General features: G+C 35.6%; 1 protein-coding gene across 1 annotated transcript in view; it reads right to left on the bottom strand.

Annotated features, from left to right (window-relative positions):
- tor (tyrosine protein kinase receptor torso) overlaps nucleotides 1-18677 on the bottom strand; it is a 533285-nt gene that overhangs the window by 54766 nt on the left and 459842 nt on the right. The window contains exons 13-14 of the mRNA XM_073992792.1: nucleotides 10521-10615; nucleotides 9871-9990 (exon numbers count right to left, since the gene is read on the bottom strand). Coding sequence (XP_073848893.1) covers nucleotides 9871-9990; nucleotides 10521-10615 — 215 coding nt within the window. The remainder of the gene's footprint in view (nucleotides 1-9870; nucleotides 9991-10520; nucleotides 10616-18677) is intronic.

The following is an 18677-nucleotide window of genomic DNA, read 5'->3' as shown; positions in this document are numbered from 1 at the left end:
TGCTTATTGGAAATTTTAACAAAAACTTTTTAATTTCTTAAATAGTGAGAATAATTTGAAAAAATCTGCGCTGAAAGTATTTTCAAATTTTAACAAAAACTTTTTATTTTCTTACTTTTTGTTTTCCTGCAGGTAGAATTTTGCGTTTAAAATAGTTTTGATGGCAAATTTTGAATATAGTTCGATTTGTATTGGCTACTACTTATTTTGTGCTTAATTTTCTTAAAATTTTTAAATCAATTATTTAAATCATTATTAAAGTAAATTTTTAATTTTCTTATACATTAAAAAAATAAAAAAAATAAAAAATTGTATTTGAATAAAAATCACCTAAATGTTAAAAACGGACATAACTCCTATTGGCTCCCAAAAAATGGGCGTTATGTCCGCAAACCAAGGCGGACATAACTCCCAAAATCGTTTGGGCAGTTATGTCCTTTGGGAGTTATGTCACGGCACCCATTTTTAGACCGAATTAGCTGTAATTTGACATTTAGGATTCCTAGTTCCCCACAAAACTTATATTGAAAAAATATGGACATTAGGGTTATAACCAAAAAATACCACGACAGTACCATGTGCTGAATATTGTTCTGATAACGAAAAGTTCGATTCGGTGAAAAAGTTTCCGCACATAAATTCTTCTGTATTTACTCATCCGTTATTCGGATATTGGTGATCGTACAATAATATTTCAATGATACATATATGATACCAAGTATATATTTATAATTATTTGTTGTTACACAATGATGTTCAGCTCCCTGTTCTTAGCGGCTTGTAAAAGTGTGTATTCATCATTATAGCCGGTCCATGTCTGGATATTTTTGAGCCAGGTTGTTTCTTTTCTACCTCTTCCGCGCTTTCCGTCGATTTTTGCCTTAAGGATTGTTTGTAGAATCTTGTATTTATTATTTCTAAGTATGTGTCCAAGGTATGAGACTTTACGCTTTTTTTATTGTTGAGATTAGCTGTCGGTTCACATTCATCCTTCTAAGTACTTCGTCATTTGATATTTTTGAAGTCCAGGGTATTTTCAGTACTCGTCGGAATGTCCACATTTCAAAAGCTGCCAATTTTCTTTCATCGGACATTTTAAGTGTCCAGACTTCGGAAGCATATAAGAGGACTGACCAAACATAGCACTTGATAAATCTTATTTTTGTTGTCACATTTATGTCGTGACTTGTTAATACCTTTTTTGTGTTTAAAAAAGGCATCTCTCGCTATTTCTATTCGGCTGTTAATTTCTTTTGAGTAGTCCCAACGGTCATTTATTAGTACTCCCAGATATTTAAATGTGTGTACCCTCTCGATTTCCGTTTCCTTTATAGTAAGCTTCACGTTGCGATGGTCGTTTTTTCTGCTTACTATCATGTATTTAGTTTTTTTCATATTAATTTTTAACCCATACTTTTCACTTGTGAGTGCCAATTTTTCTATAAGTTTCTGTAGACCTGATATGCTCTCAGCCAGTAGTGTGGTGTCGTCTGCATATCTTATATTATTCACAATATGTCCATTTATTTTTATTCCAATATTTCCTCCATCTAGCGTTTCTTGAAATATTTTTTCCGAGTACACGTTGAATAGTAATGGGGACAGTATGCATCCCTGTCTAACTCCTTTTGAGATAATAATTTCATCACTTTGTTCACCATTGACGTCGATTCGTGCTTTTTGGTTCCAATACAAATTTTTAATACATGGTAATTCTTTTCCTTGTACTCCGATAGATGTCAAAATGTTCATTAATTTATCATGGTTAACCGTATCGAAGGCTTTCTCATAATCGATGAAGCAGATGAAAACATCTTTTTGGGCTTCTCTGCATTTCTAAGACTTGTAAACAGAATAGAGCTTCTCGGGTACCCATCCCTTCCTTAAACCCAAACTGCGTTTTTCCCATAGCATGTTCGCACTTGCTATATATTCGTTGATGTATTACACTGTGCAACATTTTTAAGGTGATCTTGTGCAAACACTTCGAACTGAGGATTTTTTGAAAGCACAGACCCAAACGACAAGAAACCCTAGTTAGGTTTTGTTGTGTCAGATCCAGCTCGGATTTTATAGCCCCATCTAAACATGGCTAAATATTGAGTTTTTAAAGAAATTCGGGGCTATATCTCTGAAACCAATGTGAATCTTCTTCTGACCTCTGAAGCAAATTTGTAGATAAGGACAAGAATAAAATATTTGGAGAAATAATGAACTCGAAAAACTACATTTATTGCCTCAAATTTCAAAATATATGCAAAAAGTCCACAATTTTTATACATTTCGCACCGTATCTCCAAAACCGTTAATTTTTTCTGAATATTTTCTTTTGGAAAAATATTCCCTGGAATGTAATACACAACTCTTCAGAACATGTCATTGTTGTAAAATGCCTCTACGCCGTTGTTTTCAGTACATTTTTCAACGACGATTTAATAAAAATGTCAATAATGTGGTGAAATCCGAAATGCGAGGATAAACTGTTGGTGTGAACTGTGTTTGAAATACGCGTTGTAAAAGATATGATGCATTTTAGAGTTTCAGAATGTTCTAAAGAATTGTTGAAAACTTTATTTGGATGGTTTTTGCAAAAGGTTACTTGGTTCAACTCCAAATAGTTTAGCCGATACTGACCAGAATTTCAGCAATTATGTAAAATTTTCTATATTTTATAGATTTTGATGCCCTAGATGGAGTTTTTCTTATGTGGTTTCTTCAAGAGATAAGTTCTACTAGTTTAGGGCTACAATATTGCTAAAGACAGCAAGGCCAAATTCCTATTCGTTTCTGAGATAAAGGCCTGATAAATGCAAAAAAGTGAAGATTTAGCCCGGTTTAGATGAGGCCATAAAATCCGAACTGGATCTGACAGGACAAAACCCAACTAGGGTTTTTGTAGTCTAAATATGTACTTTCAAAAAATCCATGCTAGAAGTTGTTTGCATTTTCAGTGTTGCATAGTGTTATTTTTAGGAATACTTTCAGTACGTGACTCATTAAACTTATTAATCTGAATTCACAACAGCGTTTTGCATTGTTTTTCTTGGGAATGGCTATGAAAGTAGATTTGAGCCAATCTTCTGGATATTGTCCAGTGTCGTATACATGGTTGAAAAGGGTGATGAGGAGTTCTTTATTGCTGGAATCTATTAGCTTTAAGACTTCAGAGGGTATTTCATCAGGTCCTGTGGCTTTTTTATCTTTTAGAGTTTGTACGGCGCGTTCTACTTCTAATCTTGTTATTGATGATCCAACTAGATAATTGCTTAAATTATTCTCAAGAGGTGCTCGCTGCTCATCCGTGAAAAGTTTTTCTATATAATCTTTCCATATAGTCTTTCTTCCCTCCATATCAAACACTGCTTCATTATTATCATTAAATATAATTGCACTTGTCTTTCTTCCATACGTCCCCGCAGATTCCTTTATCTTTTTATGCAGGTTAAAGTCGTCATGTATGGACTGTAGAAATTCAATTTCTTGACATTTTCTCTTTAGTTGGTCATTTTTTGCTGCGCGGATTGCCGATCTTATTTCTTTGTTTATTTCCCAGTACCTTTCATAATTTTTATTTTTATGTCTACTTCTTTCTTCCCGAAGTTTTCGAATTTCGTCTGTTATCCAGTCTTCAGTTCTTGCCATTGATCGGTTTCCCAGGATGCTTTTAGTTACTGTGTTTATAGTAGTTTTTAGGTTGTTCCACAGTAGATCCGGATTGTCTTCCTTGATGTTTTCTAATTCTCCATTGATTTGATGTTGCAGTTGGTTTTTTATGGTAGGATCGCTAAGTTTTCCGATATCGATTTTTGGCTGGGTTTTCTTTTTCCGTATAAGCGCGAGTTTGAGGCGCAGTTTTGAGACCAATAGATTGTGGTCTGTTGGAACATCTGCACCTGGACATGTTGTACACTTGGAAACACAGGAGTTATATCTTTTGTTTATCAATATATAGTCTATTTGATTTCTTACTATATGTCCATGGTTGTCTTGCGGTGATTTCCATGTGTATAATCTCCTGGGGTGTAGACGATAAAATGTGTTCATGATCTTCATATTGTTTTCTTGGCAGAATTGGATAAGTCGGTCACCTCTTTCGTTTCGGTCTCCAAGAACATATTTCCCAGTGATGTCTTTAACTTCATCGTTACCAACCTTCGCATTAAAATCACCTAGTATAATATTTATTTCATGACTTTTTGTCATTCTTAATAGTTGCGAAATGTTGTTATAGAATTCCTCGATGTCATTGGCATTTGCATCGCATGTGGGAGCATAAATTTGGATTATGTTGATGTTTATTGGTTTTGCCATTATTTTGAGTAGGATGACTCTATCTGATAGTGGAACATACCCAGTTACGCATGAGGCTATGTGGTTTTTTACAATGATACATACTCCATTTCTATGAAGGCCGCGCTGATTTCCTGAGTGGTAAACAGTGACATTTTCTGATCTAAAATCACAACTGTCCTTCCACCATGTTTCGCTAACACCTAATATGTCTATTTTAAGACGATTCATTTCACTGATGGTGTTGTTCAGTTTTCCAGTTTCATAAAGACTTCGGACATTCCATGTCCCAATTGTTAATTTTTGTTTGGTTTTACCTCCGGGGATTCTTAGCACCCTCTCTTGGCCGGAGACTGAGGGCCGTGTATTTTGCGTTGTATTGTTCATGTTGTACGATTTTCAAGGGATGTTACTTCAGTGGTTTCCCGTTGCCTTCTGAAGGGTTCATAGTTATCCGTCTACATATTCAGCCGCTCCAATGGAGTACAGACGCTGTTTGCTGCCGCCGAATCTCGATCAGACGCTGCCTTTTTCCTTTTATTTTTGGTTCGCCCCACATATTTTTTTTTGCGGTATCTGATGAGCTTTCCCCTATCCACCACCTGGGGAGGCGTCCGATGGGAGAAAAAAGAAAAAAAAAAAAAAACTCCGCACGGACCGCACATAAATACAAACATAAAATTCGCGAGTTTATAAAGAAAAACAAAAAATTTCAATATTGTCAAATGTGCATTAAATGCTATAAAATGTCGCGATTTCATAACAAATTGGCCCAGAATGGTTTGATATTGATTTTAAATTAGATTAAGACTATAAATAAGTTATTACAAAAAGCGTATATGATATTATGATATATAAAATTATGATAAATAAAATTAAATAATGCATTACTGAACTTAAATGCATTTGGTGCGGAAAATGACACCGTATTTCATAGTAGTTTTTCATGCTCTACACGGCTATTCGGTGGTATTTTTGATATTTGCAAAAATTGCAATAAAGTTATAACCCTAATGGACATAGGTCTATGTTGTGGTATAGGCGCTATATAACGGTACCTCCCGATTTTTGGTATTTTGAGAATTTTGCCTACAATTTTTAACCGAACTAGGTGTAATTTGACATTTGAAGTTCTTAGTGGTCACCACACCTCTCCACCAAAAATTGTCAATATAGGTATATGTTTGGATATTTCCTCTCTAAGATTTATGCTAAATTTTTATGTCTGAACTACCCGTAATTTGATATTTGAGGTTCCCTTCAGCCACGAAACTTCTCCACCAAAAATTGTTAAACAAAGGTCCATGTTTAGCGGCACCTCCCGATGTTCGGTATTGCGAGGATTCTAGCCACAATTTTTAACCGAACAAGCTGTTATTTGACATTTGAAGTTCCCATTGATCACAATCCACTAGCAATATTCAACATAGGTCTAAGTTTTGGTATAGCCTCCATATAACGTTACGTACCTATTTTCGGTATTTTGGGGATTTTATCTACAATTTTTAACCGAACTAGGAGTTATTTGACATTTAAGGTTTCCAGTTTTCGCAAAACTTCTTCACTAAAAATTGCTAGCATATGGACATTGATAGATATAGGTACCATAGAAAAGTGCCGCTCGAATGAAGATATTTTAGGTATATTATCTGACATTTGTAGGTACCCACTCAATTCATTCAATTTTAGTTAAGAATATTTTATGGTGGAGAGTATGAAAAGTTCGGCCCGGCCGAATTTAACACTTTTTTACTTGTTATTATATAAAAAGTCCCCCTTGTCCCTTATGGGATGTTTGTGGAACAATTATATTATTATATAAAAACATCTCGCACAAGATCGTTTGAAAATTTTTCGATGTCTGATCAAGAATTTTAATTTTTTTCAAAATGTATTTATTATTCATTTATAACTAGACAGCGGAATCCTATGCAAATGCATATATGGTCGTAGAGAAAATCTGATTAGACAGAAACTCGTTTTATCGCAAAAAAAAAACGAATTAGGTCCAGAAATTTTTGCTATTTTGCATATCGTGCATATTTTGACATATTTTTACATATCTGCATAAAATGAGCATATGCATAACCATATGAAAAATATATTTAAGGATTTGTGGTCTAAATATCCCACCGAAATGGCGTAAATTTGGTATTAAGTCTTCGTTAGGGGTATACAACTTTACAACTGAAATCTGTCTGCATAGGTCCACAACTTTCAAAATACCGATATTCGGTAGCCTCAATATGTCACCGATATGACTGAAAATTGGTATTTAGTCTTCGTTGGGCGTATAAAACATTCCACCTGAAATTTGGCATAAGTCCACGACTTCATATAGCCCCCATAGAACGGTACCTCCGGATTTCTGGCATTTTGAAGGTTGTGCCCTCAATATCCCACCGAAGTGACTGAAATTTGGAATTTTGTCTTCGTTGGGGTATAAAACTTTCCACCTGAAATTTGTCGGTATAGGTACACGTCTTCATATAGCCCCCATAGAACGGTACCTCCGGATTTCTGGCATTTTGAAGGTTGTGCCCTCAATATCCCTCCGAAATGTCTGAAACTTGGTATTAAGTCTTCCATGGGGGTAAAAACCTTTCCACCTAAAATTTGTCGGTTTAGGTTCAGGCCTTCATATAGCCCCCAAGTAACGATACCTCCCGATTTTCGGTATTTTGAAGGTTGTGGCTGTGATTATACATTTCTCTATTTTATTGACTTGTTTGAAGAGAATTTTAAACAGAAAAATTGTACACACAAACATTTTTGTTCCTATTATTGAAATATTTGTTGCATAAGAAAATATGTAAAATGCATAAATTTTGCATATGTCATATGTTTCGATTGCAATGTAATCAGAAGCTAAAAATATGCCCAGTCCCAAAATTTGACATAAATCCGACCAAAAATAGGAGTTGCATAAAATTCCGCTGTCGATTTATAACTACACTGAAGGAAAAACACATTGCGAAATCGACCACGTAATTTGTAAATTTTGTAACATGCGTGGTCAATTTTTTACCACGGCGGTTCCAAATTAAGCGCAAATGTGTACAAGTTGACAACGATTTTAGTATCTGACAAAGACTGTGCCCAACTTGAGAGCACCGATCTGCTCCAATCGACCACTGGCCGGGTCAATTCGAATTTATATTATTATTTTCCTGTTGCTGAAAGAGAAAGGACGCGTTGTAAAATAAAATTGATTAAAAATGGAACATATTCAAGAAAATTACACAGAAGAGCAGCAAAATATTATTTCTGAGTTAGTGGATGTCAATGGTAATATTATGATGGTCAACAATACACGCCTTCTTCCAAGCAAGCAAGATGATAATAAGCTTAAGGAATTCTTAAAAGGCATTCATATGGAGTTGCTTTATGAATACTTAAAAGGTAAGTGAATAAATATAAATATAAATAAAAAATAAATAATAAATATAAATTGTTTATAAATTGTTTTCAATCTTTTAGCGTCACAAGTAAAATTTCGAAGTTTGCCGTACTTAAAAAGAAGAAGTAAAGGAAGCACTGTCACCACTAGGGCTGCGTGTGGAGTTCAGATAAATGCTCTTTGTTTGGACAAAAAAAGAGGTATGAATTATTGATATTGCTGTATTTATCTCAGTGTTTATATTACTATCTTGATAGATCGGAATCGATGATGAAACTATGTCAGTTTTATCCAAAACAGACGAATGCTGGAAACTAAATGAGACAGCTACCAGTACTCTCAACACTCCTGGTTCCAACTTATCAAAAGTCGGAGGAATTCTTTCAGATGTAAAATGGTAATTATAAAATACGTCGTAAATAGAGTTTTTAATTTAATCTCCGACCTAAAAGCACCGAAGCATGTCACACTCCACCTAATTTTTTCAGTCAAGAGTTTCCCGAAGTTGATGAATCAGTTGACAATTCATTAAAAGTTTCCTTAATAAGAGAATGTGACGATTGCGATCGGTCCACGAAAAATATAAAAAAATCTTTCAACATACGGCAAAAAGAATTATGGAATTTAAATAGCCATACATTTTTTCTGGAATGGCCGCTATTGTCGGAAGCAAGGGTGTAAGAATTAGAGAGTATTCTTAAGCTATTTATTTATTAACTAGCAAAGTGCCCACTACTTCTTATAAATAATATAAAAAATTAACAATATTTAATATGGAAATGGCGAACACTGAAATTTTTGTTGCTCTAAAACCAATTCAATATTAAATTTTATTTAGGTACTGTTCGTACCACTTTAAATCGATTTAATAAAATCACTCTTATCTCACCCTAAGTCCATATTTACATTCGGCAATTTTCCTTGCGGCAATTTCCTTTTCGTTGAGAGAGGGTGTTGAGAGGCAAAGGGTTACTATATGCCTCACCTCTCTCTATCCATCAAACTGGCAATTGCCGCAAGGAACATTGCCTAATGTTAGTATGGACTTACACATCAACAGCGAGCCACATTTTTTGAGGTATTTTTATTAAGGGCTTTCTGTTATCAGAAGGTAAAACATTCTTCAACCAAAGACCAAAGACCAATTTTAGTACCATTTAGTACTTTTTGTAGCCTTATAGTAGGTATTTCCAATACTATTTCCAATACTATTTCAAATATTCCTGCTAACCCCTTTACACAATAACAAATTATATCAAATTCTGTACCATTTAGTAATTTTTATAGTATGCACTTCCAAAATGTCTATAAAATACACTGTGCAACAAAATGGAGGTGAAAGTCTGGGGCACGGAAAATTCCTTGGAATTTTGCTAGAGACCCTGTAAACCATCAGGAATTAGCGTTATATCTTTGTTCACTGTTGATTTAGCTTACTTTTGAGATGACATGTCTTCAGTCAAATCGAATGAGGATTATTTTCGTAGAGCACTTAAACCTTCTAACTCGCTTCCTTCAATGTCCTTTTCGTTCTTTATTTTAAGAGCCGCTATAAAAGTATGACGTTTTTCAGCTTCGAAATGTTCTGCAAAAAGGTCGCCTAGAAAATTTTATGTACGGCTCTCATTGACAACTAATCGATATACACATCGAACATAGAAATAAATATATAAAATGTCGTATGAAATTTGACACTAACATTACAGCCCAGTTCAGTCAGATGGGTATTGCTGTTACCTTTTATTGTTCTACCATGAGTACTTTCGTACATTTGCAATTCGAATTTCCAAAAACACTTTGGTACATCCGTTAATGACCCTCGTTCCAAATTTAAGAATACTAGCTCTTCCCGTTTGCCTAATACCAAGGGTACCATGTTCAGTACCTTTTAGTACTTTTCGTACCCTTGCAGTTCGAATTTCCAAAAACCCAGCCTTATCTGACCCCTATACAGCAACAGAAACCCACACTCAAAATTTCAAGCTTCTAGCTTCAGCCGTTTCGTCTGGGCGATGATGTGTCAGTCAATCACTGACTTATCACTAAACTCTTTTATATAATAAGAAGATATACGACATAATTATTGTTTTGTTTCTTTTTTTGTTCAGAGGCTGAGGATATATCTCTGTAAGCACAGCTGACTGATACTTTCTTACATGTTATTTAAAATATTTACTTACACATCGCTCTGCGTTGTATAAACTTGATGGGTTAATGATTCCAGGGCCAGCCATTTAATGGGTAGTTTGCCATTTCCGGTTTTCTTGTAAATATTTTCTTGATAAACATCGCGACTTAACCTGTAAAGAGGAAGAAGGTACAATTATTATTGCGTTGTTACAACATGCAAACATATTTACGTACATACGATGTGACAGTAAATTTTATCTAAGGGCTTATTTCTCGTATCATGCTGTTGTAAAATTCATAAAAATTATTAAAAACCGACAAATATTTAAAACGAAGGCACACAGTTGCACAGAACTTGAAATTATACTATGTTTACATTTACGAAATCCACTCGATTTCATCTGTCAATTCCATTGTGTATACGTCAAATGAAAATTCATCTGAAATCGCTTGGATTTCATTTGACGTTTGAGCAATGGAATTGACAGTTGAAATCAAGTGGATTTCGTAAATGTAAACATAGTATAAGTCTCAGTTTTTTTCTGGTGAATTATGCATTTAAGAAGATTACTCGTAATTTTGGTGCAATATTTACGCTTGTCATTCTGTATGTATGTATATGTATGTTTACGGGTCTCATATCGTCATCCAATATGAAAAATGTTTTTAATAAAATTAAAGTAAAAAAAAAATTACTTACCCAAAGTCAGCAATTTTCACTGTTCTATCCGGCGCAACCAAAACATTGCGTGCGGCTAGATCACGATGCACAACCTTATTCTTCGCCAAAAAGTCCTGAAATAGAATTAAGGACAATTATATAAAAGTTGCATTTGAAATATTTAACCAAGTGGAACTGCACTTCCAACTATGTCGAGTACAATTCGTAGAAGTTGAGTACAATATTGATTGTACTCCATAGATTATAATGTAGAATTGTGATTCTTTAGTATTTGCCATAAGATGAATATTTGACCGACGGTGCCCAGCAAATATTTTGCATCCATGGACGCCGTTTAATTACTATAACCAGTGCCGCTGCACTACATCTTTTTCTATGAATTCACTAATGAATTTTACAAAGGAGCGCACGGCTAAAAAGCGGTCCATTTTGCATCCACAGCACGTATTTTGATGTAGTGCTTTGGATTGAATTTAAAGGCAATCTTCTGAATTTGTTTTCAATCAGTCTGAAGATGCAATAAAAATACAAGTAATTGTCCGATAATAAAATTAACTTATTATTTGTTTAAAACAAGAATATTAAAAACTTTATAGAACATAACCCAAATTAACACAAGTCTCAAATAAATTCAATCACAACTGAGTTTAATTTTTTCAGCCCCCCATTTTACACAAGCGCAACAAATTTAGCTTCATCGTCACAAAACGTTTTTTATATTGTATGCCTACCACCAGTTTATAATTTAGTACAGAAGTTTCCATTACTCTTAGGATGTTTGGTATTGAAAATGGGTTTTATCGGTCCACGTTTTGATATAGCCCCCATAGAATGGTACCTCCCTATTTGCGGTATTTTGAAGGTTGTGGCTCAATATCCAACCAAAATGGCTGAAATTTGGTATTTAATCTTTGTTGGGAATTATAAACTTACCATCTGAAATTTTTCGGTATAAGTCTACGCCTTTATAGATCCACGTTCTCAGATAGCCCCCATAGAACGGTACTCGATTTCCTGAATTTTGATTGTTGTGGCCATAATATTCCACCAAAATGACAGATAGTCCCCATAAACGGTACCTCCCGATTTTCGGTATTTTGAAAGTTGTGGCCTCAATTTCCCACGAAAATGGCTTGAATTTGGTTTTAGTCTTCGTTGGGGGTATTAAACTTTCCACCTGAAAATTGTCGGTATAAGTACACGTCCTCAGATAGCCCCAATAGAACGATACCTACCGATTTTCGGTATTTTGAAGGTTGTGGGCTCAATGTCTCACCGAAATGGCTGAAATTTGGTATTTAGTTTTCCATGGGTGTGTAAAACTTTCCACCTGAAATTTGTCGGAATAGGTCCACGTCCTCAGATAGTCCCCATAAACGGTACTTTCTGATTGTTGGCATTTTGAAAGTTTTCACCGAAATGGCTTAAATTTGGTATTTAGTCTTCGTTTGGGGTATGGAACTTTCCACCTGAAATTTGTCGATATAGATCAAAGCCTTTATATAGCCCCCATCGGTATTTTGAAGGTAGTGGCCTCAATATCCCACCGAAATACCTGAAATTTCGTATTTAGTCTTCCCTAAGGGTATGAAACTTTCCACCTGAAATTTGTCGATATAGATCGAAGCCTTTATATAGCCCCCATAGAACGATAACTCCCGATTTTCGGTATTTTGAAGGTTGTGACCTCAATAGGTCGAAGCCTTTATGTAGCCCCATAGAACAGTATCTCCAGATTTTCGGTATTTTGAAAGTTTTAGTTAACTGGAATAAATGAAATTTGGTATTTAGTCTTCGCTAAAGGTACAACACATTTCATTTAAGATTTTTTGAAGATTTTAGTCACAGGTTTATGTCTCTCCGATATTGCCTAATTTTATGTACTTTTTTTTGTCAAATTTTCGAACCGAGAAGTGTAAAAGCTCAATTCGGAAATTTGTAAATATTCGTCCATGTGTTGGAAAGAACTACGATGACGCCCCATATGTGGTGGGATATACTACTCCTGCAATAAGAGAAAGAGCTTAGTACTTTCATGAACGAAAGGAAACTAATTGTTCCTATTCACTTGATTACAGCTGGTGCTGGTAGAGCAGGGTATAAGAAGTTCGGCACGGCCGAACTTAATGCCGTTATTAGTTGTTTTTTTTTTTTTTAATAGGTGTTATTTTTCATGGTTGATAGTGAAGTCGGATGCGCATAAAAAGTGTATGCATTTTGTGCAAATTATAATCCTAATACAGTTTTTTAACACTAATCTGTAGACCATGCTTCAACTTAGCCGCCAGAGTAAATTTTAGTATATGTATTCAAATGAAAAGAAAAGAATTAGATGTATTGAGAAACTGCATGCGCATCATGTAATTTTGACGATTTCGTCATTTACACGAATTTGAACATCCTTCAAATTTTAATTTTTTTAAAATGGAATATTAAAAAATTTTGACTTTTCGTCATATATATTTTAGCGATTTCGCAAGGCAATTTTGATCCGATCTCTTGTAATGGATTCTCAGATTGTAATGAATTTGTTTGCAAACACCTGTACACAGTAGGGTTATAACCACTACATGGCCATGTACAACAAAAACTATTGAAATCAATATTTCGTTGCCTATCCTTTATTCTGGAGGACACAAGCACATCTTTAGGCATATTAAATTATTAACAAGTAAGAAAGTATCAGTCAGCTGTGCCGACAGAGATATACCCTCAGCCTCGGATCTAAAGAAAAGAAGCCAACCCAATACTTCTGACGTCTATAGGCCAATTTCACAGGAATTATGGATTTGCCCCCGAAAAATATAACCGCCTTAACTGGGGTCTCATACCCAACATATTGACAAACATTTAAAAACGATCCCAGACGAGTCCCTACACTCTTTCTAAACTTTGTGTGGGAGGTACCCGAAAGTGTGGTCCGATCTAGTTAATATTCTGACATAATTCGAGGCTGTAAGAAATAATACGACATAAAAAGTTTGGACCAAATCGGTTTCTCCCTTAGAGGGTTATCTTACGAACTACCCAGTTTAGATGGTGCCCGCAGGTTTTTTTTAATTTTGGGCCATTATTTAAGGAAATATGGACTTGCCCCAGAAAAAAATTGGCCCGTCATAACAGGGTCCGTAGGAAGTACATTTCGAAAAAAATTAAAAAAAAATGTTATCGTAGTAAAAATGTGTAGGTTCTTGCAGGTTCTGGATAATGCCTGTTCCATGTTCATTTAAAAACATGTACTGTGGGAGTGCTTTAGTTTTTATGGTGCACTAAATACCTCAAATCAGGTGAAAATATATATGGGAGCTATATCCAAATCTGAACCGATTACTAATAGCGTTCTTCTTTTGGCTAAAAAAATCGAATTAGAAAGTGATTCTATATATAACCCTAAAAGGAACAATAGGTCTATCTCTCTTCCTTTTCCATGTTACATACAAATTCGCAAGGACATAATATCCCTTACCACAATGTGATGCACCAACGAAGCCAGTGTGGAGGCCTGCCCCCCACAAAACATCAAAACATCAAATTTTGTCCGTTACCTATACCTTTAAAAGAGTTGAGTATTGATGACTGACTGACTGCTTGATAATCAACGCCCAGGCTAAATGTAAATTTTGAAAGGTACTAAATTTGGTATTGAATAAATTGATAGTGCTGGAATTTCGAATATTTGTAATAGGGTCAGTGTTGGTGTTTAGATAAGATGTTTATCTTGAAATGTGTACAAATTCTGAGAAAAACTGGAATTATACTTTAAATGTACGAAAAATACCAAGGGGTAATAAAATACCGAGGTTATAATTAAATTTGTTATTGCGTTTGTAACACATCGAATTAGTCATCGGACACACTATATATGTATATAACATATGTATGTATATTCTAAGTCGATATAACCATGTCCGTCCGTCAGTTGAATTCAAGATACAGCTCGCAATTTTTAAGATAGGCCTTTTAATTTGGTATAGAAGTTTATTTTATTCCTAGAATGATTGGTATTGCAAATAGCCACCATAGAACGGTTCCACCAGATTTTCGGTATTTTGAAGGTTTTAGCTTCTATCACACCGAAATGGCTGAAATTTGGTACTTAGTCTTCGTAGGGGGTATAAAACTTTTCCCCAGAATTTTGTCGGTATAAGCCCACGCCTTCATATAGTCCCCCGAGAACGGTACCTCCCCATTTTCTGTATTTTGAATGTTGTGGCCTCAATATTCCACCGAAATGGCTGCAATTTGATATTTGGTATTCGTTAAGCGTATTCAACTTTCCATATGAAATTTTTCGGTATAGGTCCACACCTTCATATAGCCCCCAGACGACGGTACATCCCGATTTTCGGTATTTTGAAGGTTGTGGCCTCAATATTCCTCCGAAATGGCTGAAATTTGATATTTAGTCTTCGTTGGTGGTATAAAACTTTCTCCCAGAAATGTCTCGGTACAGGTTCACGCCTTAATATAGGCCCCATAGAACGGTACCTCCTGATTTTCGGTATTTTGAAGGTTATGTCCACAATAATCCATTGATATAACTGAAATTTGGTATTTAGTCTTCGTTGGGGATATTTAACTTTCCCCTCTAAATATGTAGGCATATGTCCCCGCCTTCATATAGCTCCCATAGAACGGTACATCCCAGTTTTCTGTATTTTGAAGGCTCTGGCCTCAATATTCCACCGAAATGAATGAAATTTGGTATTCAGTCTTCATTGGGGATGCAAAACTTTCCGCCTGAAATTTGTGTAGGTTTGCGCCTTCATATTGCCCACATAGAACTGTACCTCCCTATTTACGAGATTTTGAAGGTTTTGGCTTCAATATTCCACCGAAATGCCTGAAAATTGGTATTTAATCTTCGTTAGCGGTATAAAACTTTCCACCCGAAATTTGTCCGTACAGGCCCACGCCTCCATGTAGCCCCCATAGAAGGTAACTCCCAGTTTTCGGTATTTTGAAAGATAGCAACATTGTTTTAGACTTCTCCATAAACGAAAGGAATTTTTTTTTAAATTATTTTCTCATTGGAATCGAGCTTAATAACCGTTTATTTTTGCAAGTGAAAAAGGAAAGCCGACGATTCGAACCCACACAACAACCACTATGTTACATGGATGTTTCGCTTTTGGTAGGGGCTCTTCAGACATATCGCCTGTGGTCATTAGGCTCGATTCCAAGGAGTAAATAATTAAAATTAATATTAACAAGTAAAAAAGTGTCAGTCGGCTTTGCCGACAGAGGTATACCCTCAGCCAATGTGAATTGCAACTTTCATCTACGGATCAACTTTCATCGCTTCAACAAAAATCAAAGTGATTCGAGAGCAGGTCTTAAAGTGAACTTATCCGAAATTTTGTTTGGGAGGTACCCAAAGGAGTGCACAAACATAGTCCATATTCTAACCTGATCTATATCTGGTAGATATATTAGGATGTGCAGAGTATGGATTACATCAGTCACTCCCTTCAAGAGTTATCGTGCGCATATTTTTTCCGAAGATTTTTGAATTTTTGTGAGGGAGGTACCTGAAGGAGTGGACCGACATGGTTTATCTACGAACCTAAACTATGTTCGGACAAAATATTACGAAGGCCAAATTTTGGACTGAATTGGCAGATCCGTTCGAGATTTATCTTGCGCTCCAACCACTACACACGGTGTCATAGGGGTTTTTTTGCGCCTTTCAGGCTACTTTCTCAGGAAGTATGGACTTGCCACTAATGAAACTTGTACCGTCGTATGGGGGACAGCGAATACAAGTTGCTACAACAAAAATCAGAGCAATACGAGAACAGGTCCTAAACTGAACTTTTCCGAAGTTTTGTGTGGGAGGTATCCGAAGGAGTGGACCGATTGATCCCATATTGGAACTTTATTTTAGTCTGGTAGAAATTTCACGATGTGCAAAGTATGGACCAAATCGGTTACTCCCTTCAACAGTTATCGTGCGCACAAATTTTCCTAACCTTTGTGGGGGAAGTACCGGAAGGAGTGGACCGATATAACATTAATGCTCGTTAGCATAAATGCTGAGGGTATAAAAAAGACCCTAAAGAAGTACCTAGATTGTAAATTAATCCGTAAATTTTTAAACCGATACATGCATATTGTTTGCAAATATAACGTTATTTAAAAATATCGCATAGGGGAGGTACCCCTCCTCCTCTGGAATTCAATAAAATATGTAGCCTGTTTTCGGGGACCATCCCTGTACATTTCCTGAAATTTTCAGGAAAATCGGTTCAGTAGTTTGGCCAAATTTTCTTTGCATAAAACCCTCAGTTGGGTTACGGCGAACATTTCACAGAAAGAATTATCCAAATCGGTCCAGCTGTTCTCAACTGATGCCATAACAAACGAACGAAATTTGATTTTTTGTTTATATAGATATAGCATTTTTAAAGAAATAGGATATAGGGAAGTACCTCGTTCCTTCCGAAGTTCAACTGAATTTGTAGCCTAATTTAACCGGGGGCCATCCCTGTACATTCCGTTGCAATCGGTACAGTAGTTTTTGTAGAAAAGGTTAAAATTAAAAATTAAAAAAAGTGGGCGTAAAAGTGTGTGTGGTCTATTTTTTGCATAAAAACCTAAGTCGGGTCATGGCGAACATTTCACAGAAAGTATTATCCAAATCGATCCAGCCGTTCTCAACTGATGCCATAACCAACGAACGACATTTGATTTTTATTTATATAGATTTATTGTTTATTATTTATTATTAATTGTTTATTATTTTTTATTTACGTTCACCCAAATTCAATTTTTACCAAACGTAGTACTTTTCATACCAATAAGTACGAATTTCCAAAACTACCTCAATCCCACACTGCTAGAGTAATCTTAATTCCGAATTTCAGGATTCCAGCTCTACATTAATTCTACACTCAAATAGTAATTTTAATCATAAATATCAGGATCCCAGCCCTATTCGTTCACACAAATCCAAATTGTACCATATTCGTACCCATAAGTACGAATTTCGTTTCGTTTTGAAAAACATTACTCTCTGTAATAGAGGGTAATAAATGAAGTTGAGCCAATGGGGGAATACTCCACGCAAGCAATCACATAAGTACGAATTTCAAAATCTACCTCAATTATTTACTCCAACAGTAATTTTAATTCCAAATTTCAAGAACCCAACCCTATCCGTTCACACAAATCCAAATTGTACAAAATTTAGTACACATAAGTACGAATTTCCTAAAACTACTTCCTTATCTCAATCGTGCACTTCAACAGTAATCTTAATTCCAAATTTCACCTCTATTCCTTCACCCAAAACTGGATTGTACTAAATTTAGTACCATTTAGTACTTTTCGTACATCTTTCTAACTTCTTTGGTACATCTTTCTAACTCTCCATCAGTGACCCTTATTCCAAATTTTAAAATTCTAGCTCTTCCCGTTAGTCTAATACAAAGGGTACTATATTTAGTACCTTTTAGTACTTTTCGAGCCCTTCCAGTTCGAATTTCCAAAAACCCAGCCTTATATCACCCCTACACACCAACAGCAACCCACACTCAAAATTTCAAGCTTCTAGCTTTAGCCGTTTCGTCTGGGTGATGATCTGTCACTTACTCACTCATTCACTCACTTCCCAGCAAACTAAATGTCTGATGTTTGACACCTCTGAACAATTTCGGAAGCAAAGATTTCGTTCCGATTTCTAAACGATTTTTCGGAGAGGAAAAACCCAGCCTTATATCACCCCTACACACCAACAGCAACCCACACTCAAAATTTCAAGCTTCTAGCTTTAGCCGTTTCGTCTGGGAGATGGAGATGGATGATCTGTCACTTACTCACTCATTCACTCACTTCCCAGCAAACCAAATGTCTGATGTCCGACACCTCTGAACAATTTCGGAAGCAAAGATTTCGTTCCGATTTCTAAACGATTTTTCGGAGAGGAAATAGTTTATATTTTTGAAAGAAATTTCCTTTCCGAATTTCCCAAGGATTTTCTTCATATTTCGTTTCGAAATCGGACCGAAATCGATCCGATGTCGCTCCGACATTTCGTTCCGAAATTTTATCAACCACTTCATACAACTTTCGTTAAGATTTCGGAACACATATCGGACGTATCGTTCGAATTTTGTTCCGATTTCGTTACGATGTCGGTACGATTGGTTTGCTGGGTTATTACTCTTTTATATA

This window comes from Musca autumnalis, unplaced genomic scaffold, assembly GCF_047663935.1.
Source record: "Musca autumnalis isolate F117 unplaced genomic scaffold, ASM4766393v1 scaffold_5, whole genome shotgun sequence".
Lineage (NCBI taxonomy): Eukaryota > Metazoa > Arthropoda > Insecta > Diptera > Muscidae > Musca > Musca autumnalis.
The sequence above is the reverse complement of the archived record's forward strand: the minus strand, read 5'-3'. Positions and strand labels throughout refer to the sequence as shown.